This window comes from Protopterus annectens, chromosome 2.part0 (assembly GCF_019279795.1).
Source record: "Protopterus annectens isolate FY-2018-M chromosome 2.part0, PAN1.0, whole genome shotgun sequence".
In the NCBI taxonomy this organism is placed as follows: Eukaryota; Metazoa; Chordata; order Ceratodontiformes; family Protopteridae; genus Protopterus; species Protopterus annectens.
In genome coordinates, this window is record NC_056728.1 from 1,605,556,142 (window position 1) to 1,605,576,300 (window position 20,159).

General features: G+C 37.1%; 1 protein-coding gene across 1 annotated transcript in view; it reads left to right on the plus strand.

Annotated features, from left to right (window-relative positions):
- The first annotated feature begins 18,086 nt into the window (after positions 1 to 18,086).
- Positions 18,087 to 20,159, plus strand: part of LOC122793553 (cytosolic phospholipase A2 gamma-like) — a 679,208-nt gene continuing 677,135 nt past the window's right edge. Inside the window, exon 1 of the mRNA XM_044061702.1 lies at positions 18,087 to 18,285. Coding sequence (XP_043917637.1) covers positions 18,253 to 18,285 — 33 coding nt within the window. The 5' untranslated portion in view covers positions 18,087 to 18,252. The remainder of the gene's footprint in view (positions 18,286 to 20,159) is intronic.

The window sequence follows — 20,159 nt, forward strand, 5'->3', positions numbered from 1 at the left end:
CCAAGTATCTCCTTGAAGCCTATTCTGTCAATACTGACAGACAAAAACCTCAAAGCCTGTCACTGATGGTGGAGAGTTATAAAGTCCTGACAATAACCCAGGTGACATGCTTTTACTAACAGCTCGGATGTTTGGGTGTTTGATGGCATAGGCAGGGAGGATGAACATGGCCATCATTGTGTGTGTGTGGGGGGGGGGGGCAGTGCTTCTAATACAGCTTGTACTATCTCTCTACTAACAGGGCACTGCTTGAGAAAGAAAAATAGTCAGGCTGTGGGGAGGAACCAGGTTGGGAGGACGTTGACATGGCTACTCAAGGTGGTGATATTAGCCCTTCTCTGTGCATGATGAGGAACATGCATGTGTGGACTGAGGGGTGCTGATGGCACTTGTGCTGATACAAGTGCTCACATCACCACCAGGGGGTGGGAGTTAGGTTCATAAATGAAATCCTGACATCCTGTCATTGTCAGGATGTCATCAAGAGTACAAACTACTGTCATAGCTGCCTGAATGACTCTTAGAGAGGCTTGTGGTCAGCATGCAAGGGGGCGATGATAATGATACAATTAAAAAAAAGACTGATAGAGCAAATGTACACTAATCTAAAGGTTTCGACATAGATGTATATACCTATGCTTCCCCAGGAGCAAGTGGCCATGTCCCCTGACTATCCTGACTACGTCTAAGGTCACCAAAACTTTGTTAATGATATAATGTTTTCACCAAACTCCCATTCTGTTTGCTGGTGTTTCTCTACAAGTATAACAGTAATATGTCAAGGGACTTATCATAGTTGGAAATAAGCTATGGTGCAGTCAGTTACTATTTATTTTAACAGTTATCCTACCATATTTAAAAGATTGGGATGGCATACTTTAAACAGCAACATTCACAAGGTGGCAGAAAAAAATTGACAAGGCAAACTTCCCTCCCTGATTAACATGACGGCAAGCTCCAAACCCCTGCCAATGTTTGTCCATGAAGTATCCTCCCTAGCTCTCTTCCATTCATACTTTAGCTGGTTCAACAGCCATCTGACCAACAAACTCCCAGGCTGCAAAATGGAATTGAGATCCCTCTCCATTTCTGTCTGCTTCTGTTAGTATGCCTCAAGGATCTATTCTACAAACTTTAGTATTCAACATATTCACTAATAACCTTAAGAAAGCTATAAGAGAAGCCTCCATATTCCAATATGCAGAAGATGCCTCTTTGTGCCAAATGTACCGTTCTTCCACAAGATGACCCAGGACTCCTTTTCCTCTAAGGATTCTTGGCTAGATGACGATCCACTACTTTTAAATGCTAAAAAATAATGCTGTTTTTCCACAAACCTCTATCAGCACTGAAACAGTCTTTCAACATCATATCAACAAATCATACTACAACTGAAATAGTTTCCAAAGCAAAGCTTCTTGGTATCATAAGTGACAATAACTTAAAATATGGTCAACACATCACTCAAGTCATCAAAAAACTCAACAAAAGCTGGGCTTCCACAATGAAACAAATCCTTTCTCACTGACTCCTCTAAGAATTTTTTACCAACATCCTATCTTCTCCATTTACTTGTCTGTGCAGCACCCACCCTTTCTATTTTCACTCTACCCTAAAAAACAAACTAGAGGTTTGCTTCAATAAAATAGCTAAGTTTCCACCCAACTTACCAAACCATTCACATCACTGCCTAGCCCTGAAGTACTTTCACTGACTCATACTGCCTAATTACCTTATCTACTACCAGCTGCTTACTGCCCATAAAATAATACACAAACCCAACACCTGCCCTTCACTACTAAACATCCTCAAAACCTTTTCCCTTCCTAGTAATGGCCATTCACACAACAAATATCTCCTGACCAGGACCAAGTCTCATAACATTGCAGGTAACACACTTTAATCAACCTATGTTAGTAAGCGCTAGAACTCCATCCCACCCACTCTAAAGCAAGACATCATTACCAAATGTTTCAAGCACAACCTAAAACAGCACTAACTGCCTTGTGGTTATACACATGCTCCCATCCTGACTAAACTCACCCTTCATTCTTTATCTCGTCCACCACCAATCTGTCTTCATCACTCATCCTGAATCTTTCATCTTCCTTATCCCTTGTTTCCTACCTTTTTTCACCCCACTACTACTCCCCCAACTAACCTGTATCCTTAATTCTCTCCTACTAATACCCCTCCTTAACATCCTTATTTCCTTACCTATCTACTGATATCCCAATCTCTCCACTGTCAGAACTTTTTCTACCTGGTTTTCTTCATTTTTGTGTTTATGCCCTTCTACCTCCTCCTCTGTTTTCAGTTCTTGCTCTAGTGACATCCAACCTCATTTATGTTGATATATATAAGAACTTATGTTCATTATCATTGCTCTTGTATCGCTAGTAATCCTTGGTTAGATGGTTGTCACTGTTGAAGTGGCACCCCCAACCCCATGTGCAAAAATTGGAAAACGGGGTTGTGGATGGATACATGGGCATCTTTCATGTATGATAATTTAACTTCTAAAGTATATAATAAATATCTTTAATATTATGTCTCAATATTACATGTAGGAGTAATGATTAAAATGCTTCATTTACTATAATTTATTTATTTCAGTTTGATGACCAGGGAAGTCCACTGGGCCAAGAAGAGCCCTTTTTCAGTGGAGGCCCGGGTGGAAAAGCCCCATTAACAATGATAATAAAAAACATGCATAACAGATAGAGAATATAATATATGCTGAGATAAACAATTTAACAAATGTGAAGAAATAACATGATATACAGAATAGCTGTAGTGACAGTGGACATAAGTTTTATTAATCTTTGTAGATTAAATTAAATAATTAAACAAAATTTAATAAGTATGAAGAGCATAACATTATATACAGAGTAGCTGTAGTGACAGTGGAAATACATTCTATTAATCTTTGTAGAGTATATTTTTAAACACCAATTAAGAAAAATGTAAATCACAAATCAGATGAAAATGAGAGAGGGAATGCAGTCCAGCAGTAACAGGCAGATTGAAAGTGCTTTATGTGGGTGTCAATGAGGAGAGGCAGGTATGGCTGGGAAAAGAAAGATGAGTGAGGAGGGGCTCATGTGTGGGAAGAGCAGGGGCAAATCCATTTAGATGAAAGGTAGGAGTGCAGGAGAGATTTGATGATGTGGTTATTCATTGTAAAATGTATTTTATGCAGAGTTTTTCTCCCCAGGCATCTACTGAAAATGGGACTTGTGCCCAGTTGGACTTTCCCTGTAAACAAAGACAAATATGTGTGTGTGTGTGTGTGTGTGTGTGTGTGTGTGTGTGTGTGTGTGTGTGTGTGTGTGTGTGTGTGTGTGTGTGTGTGTGTGTGTGTGTGTGTGTGTGTGTGTGTGTGTGTGTGTGTGTGCGTGTGTGCGTGTGCGTGTGTGTGTGTGTGTGTGTGTGTGTGTGTGTGTGTGTGAGTGTGTCTACACCAAATCTAAAGTTGCACAAACTTGGAGAAGAGGGAGAAAGTAATAAATATGCAACATTCACATTGTTGGTCTTCTCTGAGTCTAACCAGCATTCAGAGTTGCAACTATGATGGATTGAAGGTAATGGGTACCTGGCGTGAAGCTGCTAGGGGGCACAGACAGCATGTGCCAATAGAGTGGAAGTGCAGTATTGACATTAAATATTTTGTGGTCATGGCTATGGCTGAAGCACTGAAGCTCTCAGTGTTTGTGCTCCCACTCGCACGAGCAGTAGTGATTGTGCTCGCTCGCGCATGTGTGTGTGTGTGTGTACATTAATTGTAGCAATTTTTATTTTTTTGCTTCTCAAATTTGGGGTGCTAATTTGGTGAGCCACCCAGGGCACTAGATGATTTGCAGTGGTTTTGCTGGCATTACAACATATTGCTGAATTTCCAGTGACAACATTCTAAGTGCTGTTGTCATTCATCTGGTTGCTAAAAATGGTACATTTTGTACTTACATAGTATAACCGTCTCTTTTAATAAAACCTTATTAAAATGTTGGACTTCAGTATATGTTCCAACAAGTTTATTAGATTAGAAGAGAAGTTTTAATTCTAGACTAAGCACTGACAGAATGCTTGAGGGTGTGTTTTTGGAATTTAAGAAACAGTAAGGCAATTGATACGGATCTGATTTTATTCGAATTCCGATTAATGCCATTTATGCAAAATACAGAATGTAACTTTCAAAGCAGATATAATTACAGGAATAGCAAATATAGCTAAATATTTTGTCAGAAAGTTTGAGAAGAAGTTAATTAGAAATTGCAGGTCTTCTCTTTAACTTCTCTAATGGGTACATTTTGAAGTGGATGTGGAGTAAGTAAGTGAAAAGAAAGTGTTTTTATTGTTCATCAGTAAGTTGGGCAGATCAACCACAAACACTATCCTGTTAAATTAATTCACTAAGGTTACATATTATAAATATTATGGCATCAATGTCACTTTATGCAAAAGTTACCTGTCCTGAGTCGCAGATTGTGTGAATCCTTGCTGAATGACAGAGACGACAGATAGATTGCCAAAATACTCCTTGATCATTCCAGTAATTTTTTTAATACAAATTGCAAATTCATAGGAAACAACAGGTTCTGCAGGTAAAAATGGTAATTTCTGCAGCCCCAATGAGCCAGGCCGAAGAAACTATAACACAGGAAGAGGAATCACATGCTGACAAAGGTTGGAAGACAGTAGTAACTATCTATGAGCAGCAGGGGGCATGAACATATCAAACAGAAACAAAGGAAAAATGGGCTTTAAAGACAGCACAATAAAAGTGGAAATTCTCCACTAACTTCGAACCTGAAGTTCATTTAGAGATCATCATCTTCACACTCTCTAATGCGGTTAAGGGAGTATGGAATGTTGCTCAACAACTGGCTCATCAAAGGTGTGCCAGCCATGACTTACCTCCGTTATTTTCTGTGCTTTAATGTGACAAATTTTGATAGTATGCCAAAGAATGTGGTCATGTTGTAAACCAAGGTTTTAGACTCATCTGGCAAAATATAAAGATTGGATGTGGATTGGATGTGGAGAATGTGAAGCAGTCTAATACAAGAAATTGAGAAATCGGAGTGCAGTAATCGCAGGGCATCTGCAGCAAGGTTCAAAAGTTTATCTGAATGGTATACTGTTTAATGGACCACCACAGAATGCAGGATACTGTAAATTAAAATATGAGGCTAAAAAAAAAATAATGGTTGAGGGTGTGTCAGCTGTTTATGCCTAAGATTTTTGAATATGTTTAATGATTTGGCAGCATATAAGTGAGTGGATTTATTTAGTTAGTTTTTGGAAATGCAAGACTATACGTCTGAGATGTAATAAAAGACAACATAGTTATAATACTGGAAACAGTTTAGTAATAAGACATGGAGAATTTATAATAAGTATCAAAATAATTAGTCATTTATTGCAGTGCCTTATATAGGTCCCACTGAGGTAAGATTGAAAAGCCCACGATGTATTTCTACAACAAAGAAAAACGTCATTCTAAGATCTAATAAAGAATATTCTGATAAGCTACAAAGACAATGCATACAATCCAATCAATGTAGTTTACAGAGGTGTCCATATTTCCGTATAGACTTTCTGGTCACTGTTATAACAGATCCAGTACTATGTTTATTTATTTTATTTATTTGGTTACTGCCTCATGATCATATTAAATGATTTGCCTCAGAGTCACAAAGTAGGAAAATTAAAACTGCAAGACACAAACCAGTTTTACTGGATGAAGATCATTAGCAGTTTGATTTGACTTAACTTTTTCTTAGATATTCCTTCCATTACGTGAACTTTACCATAGAACTGAACATGCTTATTCGAATGGTTTATGGCAACATGCAAACTGTTTGAAGGTAAAACAACACATGAAAGTGCTCACAGACGTAGGCCTGTTGTAGTCACTTCTGCTTTCTCACTCTCTCTAGCTACAAGTACAGTATGTGTATGTGTATACCTAAATCTCTATCTATATATATATATATATATATATATATACAGAGAGAGATAGATAGATATAAATAGATAAATAGAGATATAGATAAACAGGTCTGAGCAAACAAAAACAATTTTTTTTTAAACTAACTTTGCCTAAGCTTGCAAAACTGCTAAATCATCTGTTTAGGCATTGTGCAATAACGCCGTGTGAAATATGCTTATACCCTGTGAAAGTTTCAGTGCTGTGTGTATTAGCTAAGACAGGCAACTTCTGCTTTAAATAAATGGGTTATGTGAAGAACATTTTTTTAAATCAGATGACTTAATAAAATAATGCATAGAAATATTATCAGACATTTACTCTGTAATACAAATGACTTCTTATAGAAGAATATGTGTTTCTCATTTTCTAATAGCTTTCCCATCACTTCCTACCAGTAGCTGTTTTTGGACAGTAAAAAGAGTAATGACAACAACAGTCTTATACATCAAAGGGTTGTAAAGATGATTAACAGAGTAAGAACATAAACTTGATAACATATCCCAGCTTTAAAAAATCCCCAGTATCATACCGTCCAATTATCATATGTAGAAATTCATAGAGCTGAGAGTAACAACCATAAGTCTCGCAAACTGCAAAACCATACCAATCCAACTTACATGACCTGACTTTGCCCAGATTTGTGGCCCCCTAATGGAACTTAAAAATAACCCTCCATTTAATCTACCAAAACTGTGGGTGCACATCAATTACCAATGAGTGATCCACCGCTGCTGTTTGAAGCTTGTTCACTCCCTTTCTCCCCAGTCTACGCATAACGTTCCATACGGTATGAAGATCATAATCTGTTGGGTAACTGATTTTTTCATCTTTTGTTAATGGCCTATTGTAAAGAGTAGCTCTTAGTGAATATAAGTAATGCTTCACCCAACCACTCCTGTCCATCAGAAACACATAAAAAATGAAATATGAATCCTAAAATGTCTAATTAGGCTAAATTCTGGACATCAGCTTCCATACAGCCTGTAGATAAGTAGTCAGTTTTTGTACAATGCCAAAAAAAAAGAAGAAAAAAGAGGTTTAAGTCACCTTCTGTTGAATCAACAGATCTCTATCATCCCATGGCTACCCTGCATACTTTTCTGCTGGGTAAATGAGGGAATAAAATGATGAATACATTTCTATTCAAAGTACTTGTACAGATATACAATACCTCATGGCATAACACAGTGGGGTCAACACCACTATTGTATGCTCTTCTTTTAGCTGGAATTCTAGCATCTCCTCCCACACAGTCCAGACCAGAGATTATCAAGTTTAGCATATGTGGCATAAAGAACATGTCCTGCATACCTAAAATGTTTTTATGGACATTATCCAGAGCTGAATATGTGCCAAAATATCTTGGTTGTCATTCATAGTCAGTTCCCACCTAAAAATATTGCATTCTCAGTGTCTATATTATGTATCTGCTGTCCTAATTCTCGAAAGCTCAAGATCTAAGCTAAACTCATATAATCTAACTGCAAACCCTTAACCTCTTTAAACTTCACTCTGCATGCAGCTTGTTAGTCCAAATAAGTGAAAACTCATCTGACTTCATAACGAACACTAGGATGCTGCTCCACCCTTGAACTCCATGTCAAATGCAGAGTCAGTTTTAAGTTAACCAGTGTCACCTAGGTGGATAGCAATTAAGAATTATAAGCAATGTCCATATCCTTACAGAATGTGTTTATTGGGTGCCACAATGAATTGCTTGAATTCAATTCTATTAATTTTAATGTCACATTATAATTAGAAGGTACCCAATATGGAGCCAAATGCATATGTACAGTGAAATTATGCTATTTCAAGTTCAGTAATATCAGTTTGTCCTCCAGACATTGATATTATAAAATGCCAAAGCTGAAATATTCAGATAAGTACCTGTTCAGAAAACCTTATTATCTTTCATCAACTGTTATTTATCATTCTCACTAGAAATGTTAAGGGAATAGCCTGCTCCAGGACTAGAATGAGTGCAAGCAAAAACACCATTGATGGAAGCACCCAGAGTGTGCTACAACATACTATTGAAAAGCATTGAATGTTCTCAGCTATTATTTCTTTCTGGACCCTCTTCTCATTACCCAAAACACACACACACACACACACACACACACACACACACACACACACACACACACACACACACACACACACACACACACACACTCACTCTCTTTCAAGATCTGAAACTACTTTTTTACATTTCTCTGCCTTTGTTTCATAGCTAATTCTTTTTACCAGAGACCTCACAGTATTTTATATGAAGAGTTCCTAACACAGATTCTGTTTTATTTTCCATATATATAACATGTGTACATACCATTTTCCATTACTTATTAAACATCCCTGGGTTAGTAGTCTTTCTGCTTGCTATCCTTGAAACTGTCTTAACCCAATATATCAGGGATATTCTCTCTCTCTCTCTTTCTATCTCTCTTTCTCTCTCTCTCTCTCTCTCTGCCTGTCTTTGTCTGTCTATCTCTAGATTGCCAACATTTATTAGTAGCAAATTACCTGAGATCAGTCTATCAATCCACAATCCCATTTTCCCATTTTGTACATGGGCTATGGGTGTCACTTCAACAGTGACAATCATCTAGAGCTAAGGTTCACAACCCCCAGGTGGCTAGCCCTGCCACATTCTTTCTTCCACACCATGTACTAGTATGCACACTCACACCTGTGGCCAATTTAGAGTGTCCAGTCCATATACTGCATATCTTTGGAATGTGGGAGGAAACAGAAACCCTAAAAAGAAACCCAAACAAACAGAGTGAACATGCAGAATCCACACAGAAGGCACCACAGCTGATAATCGAACTGGGGAACCTCTTGCTGTGAGGCAGCAATGCTATCTGCTGAGCAAATTACCTGAGATATTCAGAGATAATTGCTCACAAATCATTCCATGGTAGCCCAACTCTTTCAGTCAAAGAGAGTTTTCCTGTAAGGGTATAGAGATAACTCTTGATCTGAAAAATAGTATACATTAAAACAATCACAGCATCAGTAGTTCAGCTGTTCACATCTAGATGAATAAATGACTTGATGTGTGATACATTGCAGTCATTTGGCTGGTGCCTGATAGAAAAAAAAGGAAGGCGCTTGCATATAACAATAGTTTTATAAATCCAAGAGAAGATGCATATCCAGAGGGTGAGTGTGTAAAACTGAGATCCCTCCATCACAACTGTTACAAGGGTGCTACATGCTTTTGTCTTGACAAAACCAGCTGAGAAAACTAAGAGCTGCTCTAAGACTTCTAATAGGAAGGTGGCTTGTACACGTAGCACTCATACCATGCCCAAGCCATTCTCTACTTTCAATCTATCCCCTGCAAATCATATCAAGGAGACCAGTAACCTAATAACTTTAATAGATATCCTGGCAATGGAATACAAATGTTACCCTTTAACTTATAAAGCCTATTTTCTCAACTTAACCACAGACAATTTCCATGCTGGATTTAACAATTATTCACTACCGGGAAGCTGAATCCAACATTGACATGCAAAATTGAAAAAAACATCCACCTAAATACGTAGGTATTCAATGTCATATGCTCTGATTGTGCCAGATGTTCTTTTTATAGGTTCCTAGGTAAGTGCTAGGCTAACTATTATGAGCAGGTAGGTTATAGCCTGTTATATATTGTTAAACATATTTCAGGACCTTGTACAGTACTCACATTCCTGGGAGAAAACCTTAGTTACCCTCATTCCAACTTATATATGATAATTAGCAGACATGGGCACCTTTTCAGGATCCCACCTTTACAACATAGCCTCCCTATAACATTAAGCCTTCATATTCCATCAAGCATGAAATTTGGATTTACATGGGCAGCTACGTGTCCCAAAACCCTGACCCTTCCTCTAACATAAAGCATCCAAACCACCTTTCAAAGCTAACTAACCTAATGACAAAAACAAACCCAACAAGCTCAAACCAAAAACAATATACAAACTAATGTCTCTCAGGAAGAGGACACAAGGGCTTTGTCTTGCAGCACTGACATGTAGTAATGATGGCAGTGAGATACTCAAATGTTGCAGCTATTTGGAAAATGGTGTTCAGGGTAGTAACAGTTGTTTAATGCCTTGCTAGCATTCTACTACTTTGCACAACAGTCATTTGCTCTTAACTTTCAGTATGTTGCAAAAACGTTCAGATATTTGTGTTGACATTATTGCAGCACTAGAAACTCTTAGTCCACACAGCTGCAATTTCACTGCTGGACGACTTCTTGCACGCTGATTATTTTAAATAATCTTTGTACTATTTTCTTATGTCCATGCAGTCCCCTCCCTGCAACTGCAATGAGAGGAAATATATGCACATACAGTCTAGCCTGATGCTGGCATTCCACTACTATATGCATCCTTTAAACCAATTAAACCAGATGAGCTCAGTATAAATATGACATTTCTTCCATTCATTCTTTTGCAGGGCAATACCTTGACATTGTGTTTATATTTTTTGTAAAATCTATAAGCACATTTCACCATTTGCACACTTCTCATAACAGCTGCAGCACATAACACAATGTGTTGCATGCTGCACATTTCACCATTTGCACACTTCTCATAACAGCTGCAGCACATAACACAATGTGTTGCATGCTGACCATTACGTTCTGACACACTGCACCACCAACCAGATTAGCATGGCACAAATAGGACTCCAATTCATCAACAGCTTTGTAAAATGGCAGTGATAATTTTGCTTATCTTTGTCAGGACATTGATTAGAAGTTTTGATCTATTTGCTAATGGTCAGCACAGCTCAACTATATGAAGCAATATGTTGATGATGTAAGTCAACAGAAAATTGCCATTTAACCCCCTCCCACCCTATCTAAAAGCCATTCTTATAGTCTAAGCCAAATATGCACATAACTGTCTTACCCAAACCTCTAAATTTATTAATAAAAAATGCCAGTCTTAGAAACTGTCATTTATTCAGACATGACCTTCAGTTTTTGCAACTCTACTTTTAAATTTGCCATCCAAAGAGTTACTCACAGTACAGGTCTCCCTATCTTCAAGGAGATTACTCTTTAGTTATTTAAACACTGTGGTCACACAGTGAAAATATCTGCTTAGTTTGCCTATAATCAACAATAGGAAAACAAATAGTCACAAAAAGAAATAAAAAAGCAGATTTTGTATGTGTGTGTGTGTGTGTGTGTGTGTGTGTGTGTGTGTGTGTGTGTGTGTGTGAGTATGTGTGCATGTGTAAGAGACACTGTGTTTGTACAGCTCACTTATGTACAATCACAGTGATCCAATATTATCCTTGAGCAGGAAGCCACCACAACTGTTACAGTACCATGGAAAAATAGCAGATACAGAACCCTTAATAAGAATAATAAGACATCTGAGCTTCTCTTCCACCAGATTATCAGGTTCACATGAAAGGTATGCAATTAATTAATCTGCCTTTTGAAATCCGTAGGAATAAACAACTCAGTATTTACTAAGGAATGCAGTTTGACCCCTCCTTACAGATCCAGACTCTCCTTACCAGTCACAAACTCAAAGCAATGTTGCCACAGCTATCACTGCTACCTGCAGGGGCTCAGACTCCATAAAAAACTTAAATCAGCATAAACTATGTAGAACAAACTCGGGGACAAAACCAGATGTGTTACTTTAGGGACTGGGTCCTTCCTGTGTATCTTGTATTTGCACAGCTCTGCCCATGTAAACAGTCACCTTGCTTCTCCTTCTCAAGAAACTACAACAAATAGCTCTCACTGTTTGCAACAGTGTACACTAAATAATTGTGACTGCCCTCTCATCTGACAGCATTCGTCCGATAAGCAAAATCACATATCTTAATATTATAAGTAAAATGTATCACAGATAAAAACTAGAACAAACACAATAAACACAAATAATAATGTATGGATTATAAAGTTGATTCCTTACTAATTAAAACTAGTCTTTCAAAAATGCTGTCTTTGCATCATAGTTAAGTAGGGGAGTTTGTCTCTTCTGATAATGTAGTCTTGTTTTGTTTTATGAGTCATTTTTTTAAAGAATACATATCTTCCTGGCTACACTTGTCTTCCTTGATGAATGGAGTCTCATCTCCTCACCCATTTGTCTATCCCTATCCACTTCAGCTATTACCCAGCTCATGCTATCATCTGGCCTCTTCTGGCCTCTTCTCTTTACATCCTTTGGCTATCAAATAATATTCTACAGCTTCATACAATAGAAAACGTTTTTATCCAAACCATAAAAAAAAAATCATTAAAATCGCTGGATAGTAGAAACAGGACGTTACTTTATTGCACTTTTAAATGCAAAAAAGTAACAGGAATAAGTTCTGGAGATTTCTGAGGGTGAATTCATAATCACTGTCCACTAAAATGTTTTACAATTTATATATTTTTTTAGTACCCACAAAAAGCTGTACAAACTTTTCTTTGAATGAAAATGTCACCATTCTGTCTAGCACTGGTTGTGGTCTATCAATGCAGATAGATTAGGGAGTAAAACAGAGTAGGAGTCTTTCTACTGAACTGCCCGATTCCTTAATCCCAGCAGAAAGCTTGGGACATCCATGTCCTCCATTTCTTCAGTGACTCCTGACAAATAACTATTCCTTTATTAACAATGATTGTCGAAGTCATCCACCCTTTACTTGTTTATCTCAAGTCGCTTCAACATCATCTGATACAGTAAGTCCAGGTCTTGTATTCTGTTTTTTTCTGCTGCTGTCTGGCCATTGCAGGGCTTCATCTGCATATGTTAAACTGATTTTAGTTGTTGAGAATTTGCATTCATACAGTTAGTCAGCTGTGAGCTTATCTTAACAAGCTGTTGGAAAAAAAAATACCTTTACAGAGTCCTAAACCGCTTCCAGATGCATTAGACATATTTCAATGCACTTATCTCATGAACAATCCAGAATCTAATCCAATTCTCCATCACCAGAGTGGATCCATGCAACAATGTCCACTCTCATAATCTCACTTTGAGAGATTTTGTCATAATACTAAATATCAGTCTTTGTGCACTTATTTATTTATATGTCAGACAAACAATTATTGATTTAAATAGGCAGAATTAAGTATACCATGAGGTCGCAGCTTCCGAGCTCACCTGCCATCTAGAGAGCAACCTCTTCAGAAGCCTATAGTACCAAATGGTTTTCATATACAGCATTCTATCACATATTTGTATTCCAGCTTTGATTTTATGTAATATTTATATTTTGGCAAGACTGGTGTGTATGTGGTAGCCATTGCACACATATAGGTCTAGCAATATTCAGCACCTTGTTGGTTCCATTCTCCTACACTTACTGTAATCATTATCATATTTCAGCTTTTTATTCACAACTTGCTTTATTATTCTATGGCAAAGGTGCCTATGTATGAATACATGTTGCTGTCCACCTTTCCAATATGCAGCATAAAAACAGAAAGCTTTTTCCATAGATTATAACCTTAGAAATTAGAACCCACACAGCCATTTTTAAAATTCTGTGAAAGAGGCAATGGGAAGTTGTGGTCAAAATGACAAGACTGACTTGTAACAAAATCACTATGGTTGTATATCACAGCAAATATTTCATTTTAAACAGAGCAGTGTGTTTGTTTCCTTCGGTTGCTTAGAATGCACAGTTGTGTAAGCAAACTTACCATAACAGCAGATGTTTAAATAATATCAGTGCCACAGTATCCTAAGCTATATAGGCTGTTCTGCCAAGGATCAGGCATATTCATCCAGCTTTCAAAGCTTTAGGGCACCTCCCATGTACCTTAGCCACTGCCCTGCATGGACAAGCATGGCCTTAAAAGGAACCTGGCTCTAGGAGTGGCATCAACTAGAAAATCATTTCCATGTACCTATTTCCCCCTCTATGATTTCCAAATAATTGTTTTTTTTTTGCCTCCTTTAATACCTGATACACATCCTAAGATAAAAAGATGCCTAAAAGGTGTCAAGATTCTATCATCTAGGAGGTCAGCTGAAGATGTTGAAGGCTGGGGTGTATCAAATAGCCCTTTTCTCATGTGAGTAAGTCTGTTCTGTGAGGAAGCTTGTGGTGACTGCCCTTAGCCATATTCATAAGAAGGGATAAACACTGTTGCCTGGGTCAATTATCTTTGGACAGTCCTTCTGAATCTTTAGAAGAAACCTAGTTATCAGAGGAAAGGGTCGAAGACTGTAGAAGAATACTTCCGTCCATGGAAATGAAAATGCATATGATGACCAGGCCTGAGACTAAGGAATCCTGGAGCAGAATTTATTTCGCTGTACATTGCGGTTGGAAGCAAACAGATTTTCTTGAGAATTTCCATACAAATGGACAAATTTCTGAAAGAACCCTAGCCCTAGGTTCAACTTACATTCATGAAGGTCTAGTCTTGTCCTGCCTATCTTGTCTACAACAATGTTTTGTTCTGACAGTATGTATCTAATCTGCCAGGGGGGGGGGTCCTGCTCTCCCTTTGTTTATTTATGTCCTACATGTCTGTGAATACTAAGAAGGGGTCTAGTGTTGATAGATGGCACAGACATTTGAAAATGTGTATTAAAGCCACCATCTCTTAACATTTATGCACTTTAAATTGTCTCACTTGTTCCAGTGCCCCTGGACTTTCCCCTCACTTAGACTCAACATTCAATCAAAGTCTGATGCATCTGTGGTTACAACTTGAGTAAGATCTGGAAACAAACAACTGAATTTGTCACATATGAAGTATGGCCAAAGAATGACAATAATAAAATCCATAAAATCTAAAAATCTGAAATCTTTTCATGGAAATAAAAGAGTTTGACTAGAAAATCTCAGAAATTGCTTCTAGCAACATTCCCCAAATAACTATTCTGAGAGAAAGAATGAGAAGATTTCTTCAAGTTCACTTCACACCAGAGGCTGAGAATGAAACATTTTATCCAGGGCAGATATTCTTTACTTGTAAACAATCAGAACAAATAAATCACCTAAATACAGAAATAAGCGAGTGTCCTGCCATCTGCAGTGGTCCATTGCAGGAGTCAGGCCCTTTGAAAACAGTCTTAGTGCTGTTAAAAGTCAAGCCTGAAAACTAAACATGTAAACCAGGCACAAAAACAAAAATAAAACTAAAAAATAAAAGATATCTAAAAACTTTGAGAAATGTAAATGAAGTTGTTGCTAATATCCAGAACTACTAGAAATTAAAATTATTTTGAGCTTGGAATTATGATATGAATATAAAAAAACAGAAAGGTATAGGACAAGCTGCCAGGGTCCTTTTATCTTGAGTAACTGGAACATTCTTGAATAAAAACCTTTCCATGTTAATTTTTTGGAAAATAGATTTTATAACCCCTGATACAGCCACAGATCTAAGTTAGGAGAGAAGAAGGAAGTGAGAAAGAGTGAACAAAGATGAATCCCTTGATATGGCGTAAAGAAAAGCTGCTGCCAGTTATAACCTTAAAAAAGTGTCATTCTCCAAGTAACTGAAGAAAATTGGTGTCACAAAGGAAAGACAAATCCTAGATTTTAATACAAGTTATATTAATGCCATGGTGTATAGAAGAAAACCACTTAAGGGGTATATAGTCCATCTGTTTGCTTAAAAAAAGAGCTCTGGAGTTGACCTTAGTTTATTATTGAAACTCCCTGCAATTGCATTTTAAACTGTTTTGCCTTGCTCGGAATGTTACTTTTTATTCCTATTTGCAAAAAACTTCTACAATATAGTGAAAGGAGGGTAGAAAGGGGGTAACTCCTAAAATAACTTTATCTATTCATCACACTTTTTAAGGACTTGAGCAGAGGAAAGACCAAATACATCTTTATTCAGAGAAGCATACAATATCTCATCTTTAATACCTTTGGGAAATTCTGTGAGTATAGCTAGAAAGCTCTTCTAATAACTGACTCCATAATAAACACTCTAGAGAGAACTTCAAAACTAATAGCAGAAAATAAATTTGTGGGTTTATGGTTGTTAAATATTTTAACAGACTTGTTTGGGATAGATAGCTCACTGTCATATAAAATACTATTGTAGGTGCAAACAAGGCATCCTCATAGGCTAGCCACACAGAAGTAACAGTTGCAGGAAAAAAGAAAAACACCAGTAACAATTATAATATCTTTGCTGGCACTCTGGTATTACTTTTTATTTCACTTAAAATCTGGATTTCTTAATCTCCATTGCAAAACCTAGCTGAAATCTCCTTATCAGGTTTAGGAAAAGGTATTGTATAACGTTTTACGTTATGTTATCTTACTTTTTTAAAACTTCTCGAAAAAGAGCAGCTTGTAGGATAGTCACAGTCACATCTCTAGAAATAAGATCATCAGTGCAGGTTAGCTAAGGTGCAACTCCCAGTCCTTTACCTTATGCTGGCAAAAGTGGCTATCCATTCTTGAACAGGGTAGCTAACAGATGCAAAAGACTTGCCAGCCCCTAGTCCTTATTAACTTCCCAAGGAGCACATCAGATTGACCAGGATAAAAGATGAGCCATCTAAGGCACAACAGGTGACTACAACAGAGCTAACCATCAGTGGCTGAGGAAAAAGAAAGCTTGAGTAAATACAGAACCCCTGGATAACATTTATCTTCTTCCTGTGAAGGGAAAGAGAAAGCACTCAATACACTGAGAGCCAGGTTCATGTCCCTGCTAGCAAAAGTGCCTGACGTGGATAAAAGAGCTTTGAAGGATTGTTCTTTCCTCCTAACTAAGCAGTAAATCTTTGGGGTCATTTTTTTTTAATGACAGTCACCAGAGACACTGGCCCCAGCACTCAAAACTAGTTTTGATAAAAAAATTACACATTTTTTTCCCCCAGAAAGTAATAATTTATGAGTAAATCTCAATAAGGAAGCAAGAGTGTTTGTCAACCAAAAACCAAGTCTGACAAACAAATAACAGAGGCTGAAAGAATCAATTTAACCTACTCTGACAGAATAGTTAAGTTAGAGGTAAAAACATTTAGTGACAACTAGCAGCTCTAAGCAATCAATTACACTATATAAAAAAAAACTTTATTCCAAAAAAATGAAATAATTTAGAAGGGGATCCCTACAGAGAACCAGGATTATCTGTTAACCGGGAAAGAAGTTTGTCAAGAAAACAATGGGACTTCAAAGATTCAATCTTACCTCCTGACAAACTAGTTGAGTTTCAAAGTAAATTACATTTGTTGCAACCCCTACACAAAAGTACCAGACCATAATAACAAATTTTGACAAAAAAATGACACTTTTCCTCACAGAAATAGCTAAATTAGAAAGGAATCCTTACTGAGACCCAGAACAGTGTGTCTCCCAAAAATAGTGGAGCTAAAGCAAGTGAATGAAGTACTGTTAAAGGAAATATTAACTTTATGATAAAGGATTTTAATGACAGCTCCCAAAACCACTAAATCTAGCTTCTAGGTATAATGTTTGACATAAAAGGGAAACATTTTCTCACAGATATTAGTTATTTGCACAGCTTTTCTTTCACGTTACAAAATCAATTTCTGATATAAAAGAAACACTTTTCAGAAAAACGATAAAGTAGTAAGAAATCTCCGAGAGGGAGTTTCTCAGCTCAGCCTTGCTGAAATGCTAGTTTATTATCAGTAACCCAAAGCCCACAAAGCAGTGCACTTTTCAATGGCAAGGAAGTTCTCTGAATTTGTGCCCTAACCACTGACTTTATCCTGTTTCCCTTGTGATGGCAGTAGCTATGGCACATAGAAGGTGTCCTAAAGATTTGGAAGCTGGCCATCTGCATCCAATCTTTGGCAGGACCAAAAAGGGCTCAATGACAAACACTGGACTGGTATATAATTCGGTGAATGAAGCCAGACAATATTTTTATTACCTTATTTCGTTAAATATGGTTTGTAAACATACTACAGAGAATTTGACATTTTAAATTACAGTGATTAATGGTGACGTATCTGCCTCAGGTTATATTTAATTTGAAAGACATATCATTGATGCTTACAGCTAGAAAGCAATAACCACAGAATGAATGAATTACAGAAGGCCGAAATCTCAACTCATAATGCAAGGCAGTTTTTTTTTACACTTCTGCTTTTCCAGTCACAAGAAAGCCATGCTCGCACGTAGCATAAAGGATAGTCTGTTTCACTGCTTAGGTTGTCTTATTATTATATTCATTGAAATGGCTAAAGGCGTCATGTTTAAAGATCATGTCTCTCTCTCTTTCTCTCTCCTCTAGTGTTGCAGCAGACAACTCTTTATAGTAGAAGTCACTCTGAAGTGGATGTATGTGCAATATCATGAACACAACTGGAAATGAGGTAAGCCTTTGCAAAAAAAACTTCAGTCAGTCAAGGCAGTCAAGGCATGTACTACTATACTTCTTTTCATAAACAAAATAAATTATATAGCTATTTATTTCCTAGATACCTAGAGGCAAAAATCGCATTTCTGTATTTTTTTTATTTTCATTTGTTAAGTACATGTGGAACTTTTTTGTTAATTCAGCATTTTGTCTAATCATTAGCATTGCCCAGCTAAGTGTTTTTACTTATGTAGCTGTGCTAATTAGAACAAAGGCATGCTCTCAGGTGTTTTCTTACTGGCAGATTTAACAACTGCTAGTGATTTATTTTGTTATTAAGTTATGCCAGGCTCTCGAGTGTTTGAGATAAACCCAGGAATGTTCATTTTTCTTGTATGAGATCAAGTTCCACAGAATAAGAAGCCTAATGCAGTCCTTACAGATTTTATATGCTGTAACTAAAACTGCTGATCTTTACCTCCGGAAACGTGACGTTGCATTCATCAGATTGCCCCATAATCCTCGCTGTGATGAAATAAGGAGGTTATGTAACATTGCAAACAGCACTGCTATTAGTATTTTAAAAATGATTGTCATGTAGTTTACATTTAAAGGAGCAAATGTGCGGAAAGTGAAGAGGTACAGAAGAATAAAGATGTAATAGGAGACCAAACTGGGCTTCAATACAAAACTGTAAATGTATTTAATGTTATTTGACCTGGTTAATAATCTATTCCAGAAAGAAAACATTTTAGTAACTGCTCAGAGAAAAAGAAATCTACACAATTATCTGATTTTTATGTGAAGGTGTCTAGATGTATAACATCAGTGTAAAAAAATTTAAAATATTTGCAGATCACACATCAGATCCTATAGATTATCAATTCAATATATTACATAGAAGGCAAGGGCAACAAAGAGTTCAAGTTTAATTGAATACTCAGCAGTTTCCAGAACATAAACACAGTATAATTATTGCAAAAAATGTATTTGTACATATGTATGCACAAAGTATTCAAAGAGCTAAATATTCAGCTTATAATCATTAAAGTAACACGAAGATGCACTGTTTCACTCTGATGAATGAAAGCAGTACGGATTTTACTCCAGAGATAAATTTGAAGCCCCCTCTCCTCAAAAAGTGCATATCTAGCAGAACCTTTACAATTGCCCGGGTGCTAAGTCATTAAAATAATTAGGAACATCCCCAGAACACAGTTAATAGCAAAAACAGTGACACGAGAGGCCAGATTCCAATGGAAATTCTCTGACAATGCGAAAAACTGAAGGAAGACATCAGCAAATCAGCGGTGGTCATAGTTTTATAATGTAAGCTATAAGAAGACCTAGTAGTGAAAAGCGCTATATGTTTTGGTTAGTGACACTGGGAAAGCTTTACCGAAACTGATCTGGGTGAGTTTGGAGCTATTTTTCAATAAACTTGGATACTGCATTTTTGGTCCCTGGCTGCTTCATTGTTTTTTTTTTTTTTTTTTGCTTTGCTGCATTCTTTGGATCCCTGCAGCCTGTGGTGGTAGTGTCCATGCCGTTTGGTGTATACACACACACACACACACACGCACATATATATATATATATATATATATATATATATATATATATATGCATATACATACGTGTGTGAGTGTGTGTGTGTGTGTGTGTGTGTGTGTGTGTGTGTGTGTGTGTGTGTGTGTGTGTGTGTGTGTTACATTTATAATCTTGAATGGCTGAAATGCCAAACTACATTACATCCACCAAGAAAGGTTGAAACTCAAACTGATAAAAAATTCAGCACATGTTCTATTGCTCATTTTATATACTCACTCTGAGGTTGCACTACAGTGGGGGAAAGGGAAAAAAAGCAGTCCCCGCTGTACTATAATCTTA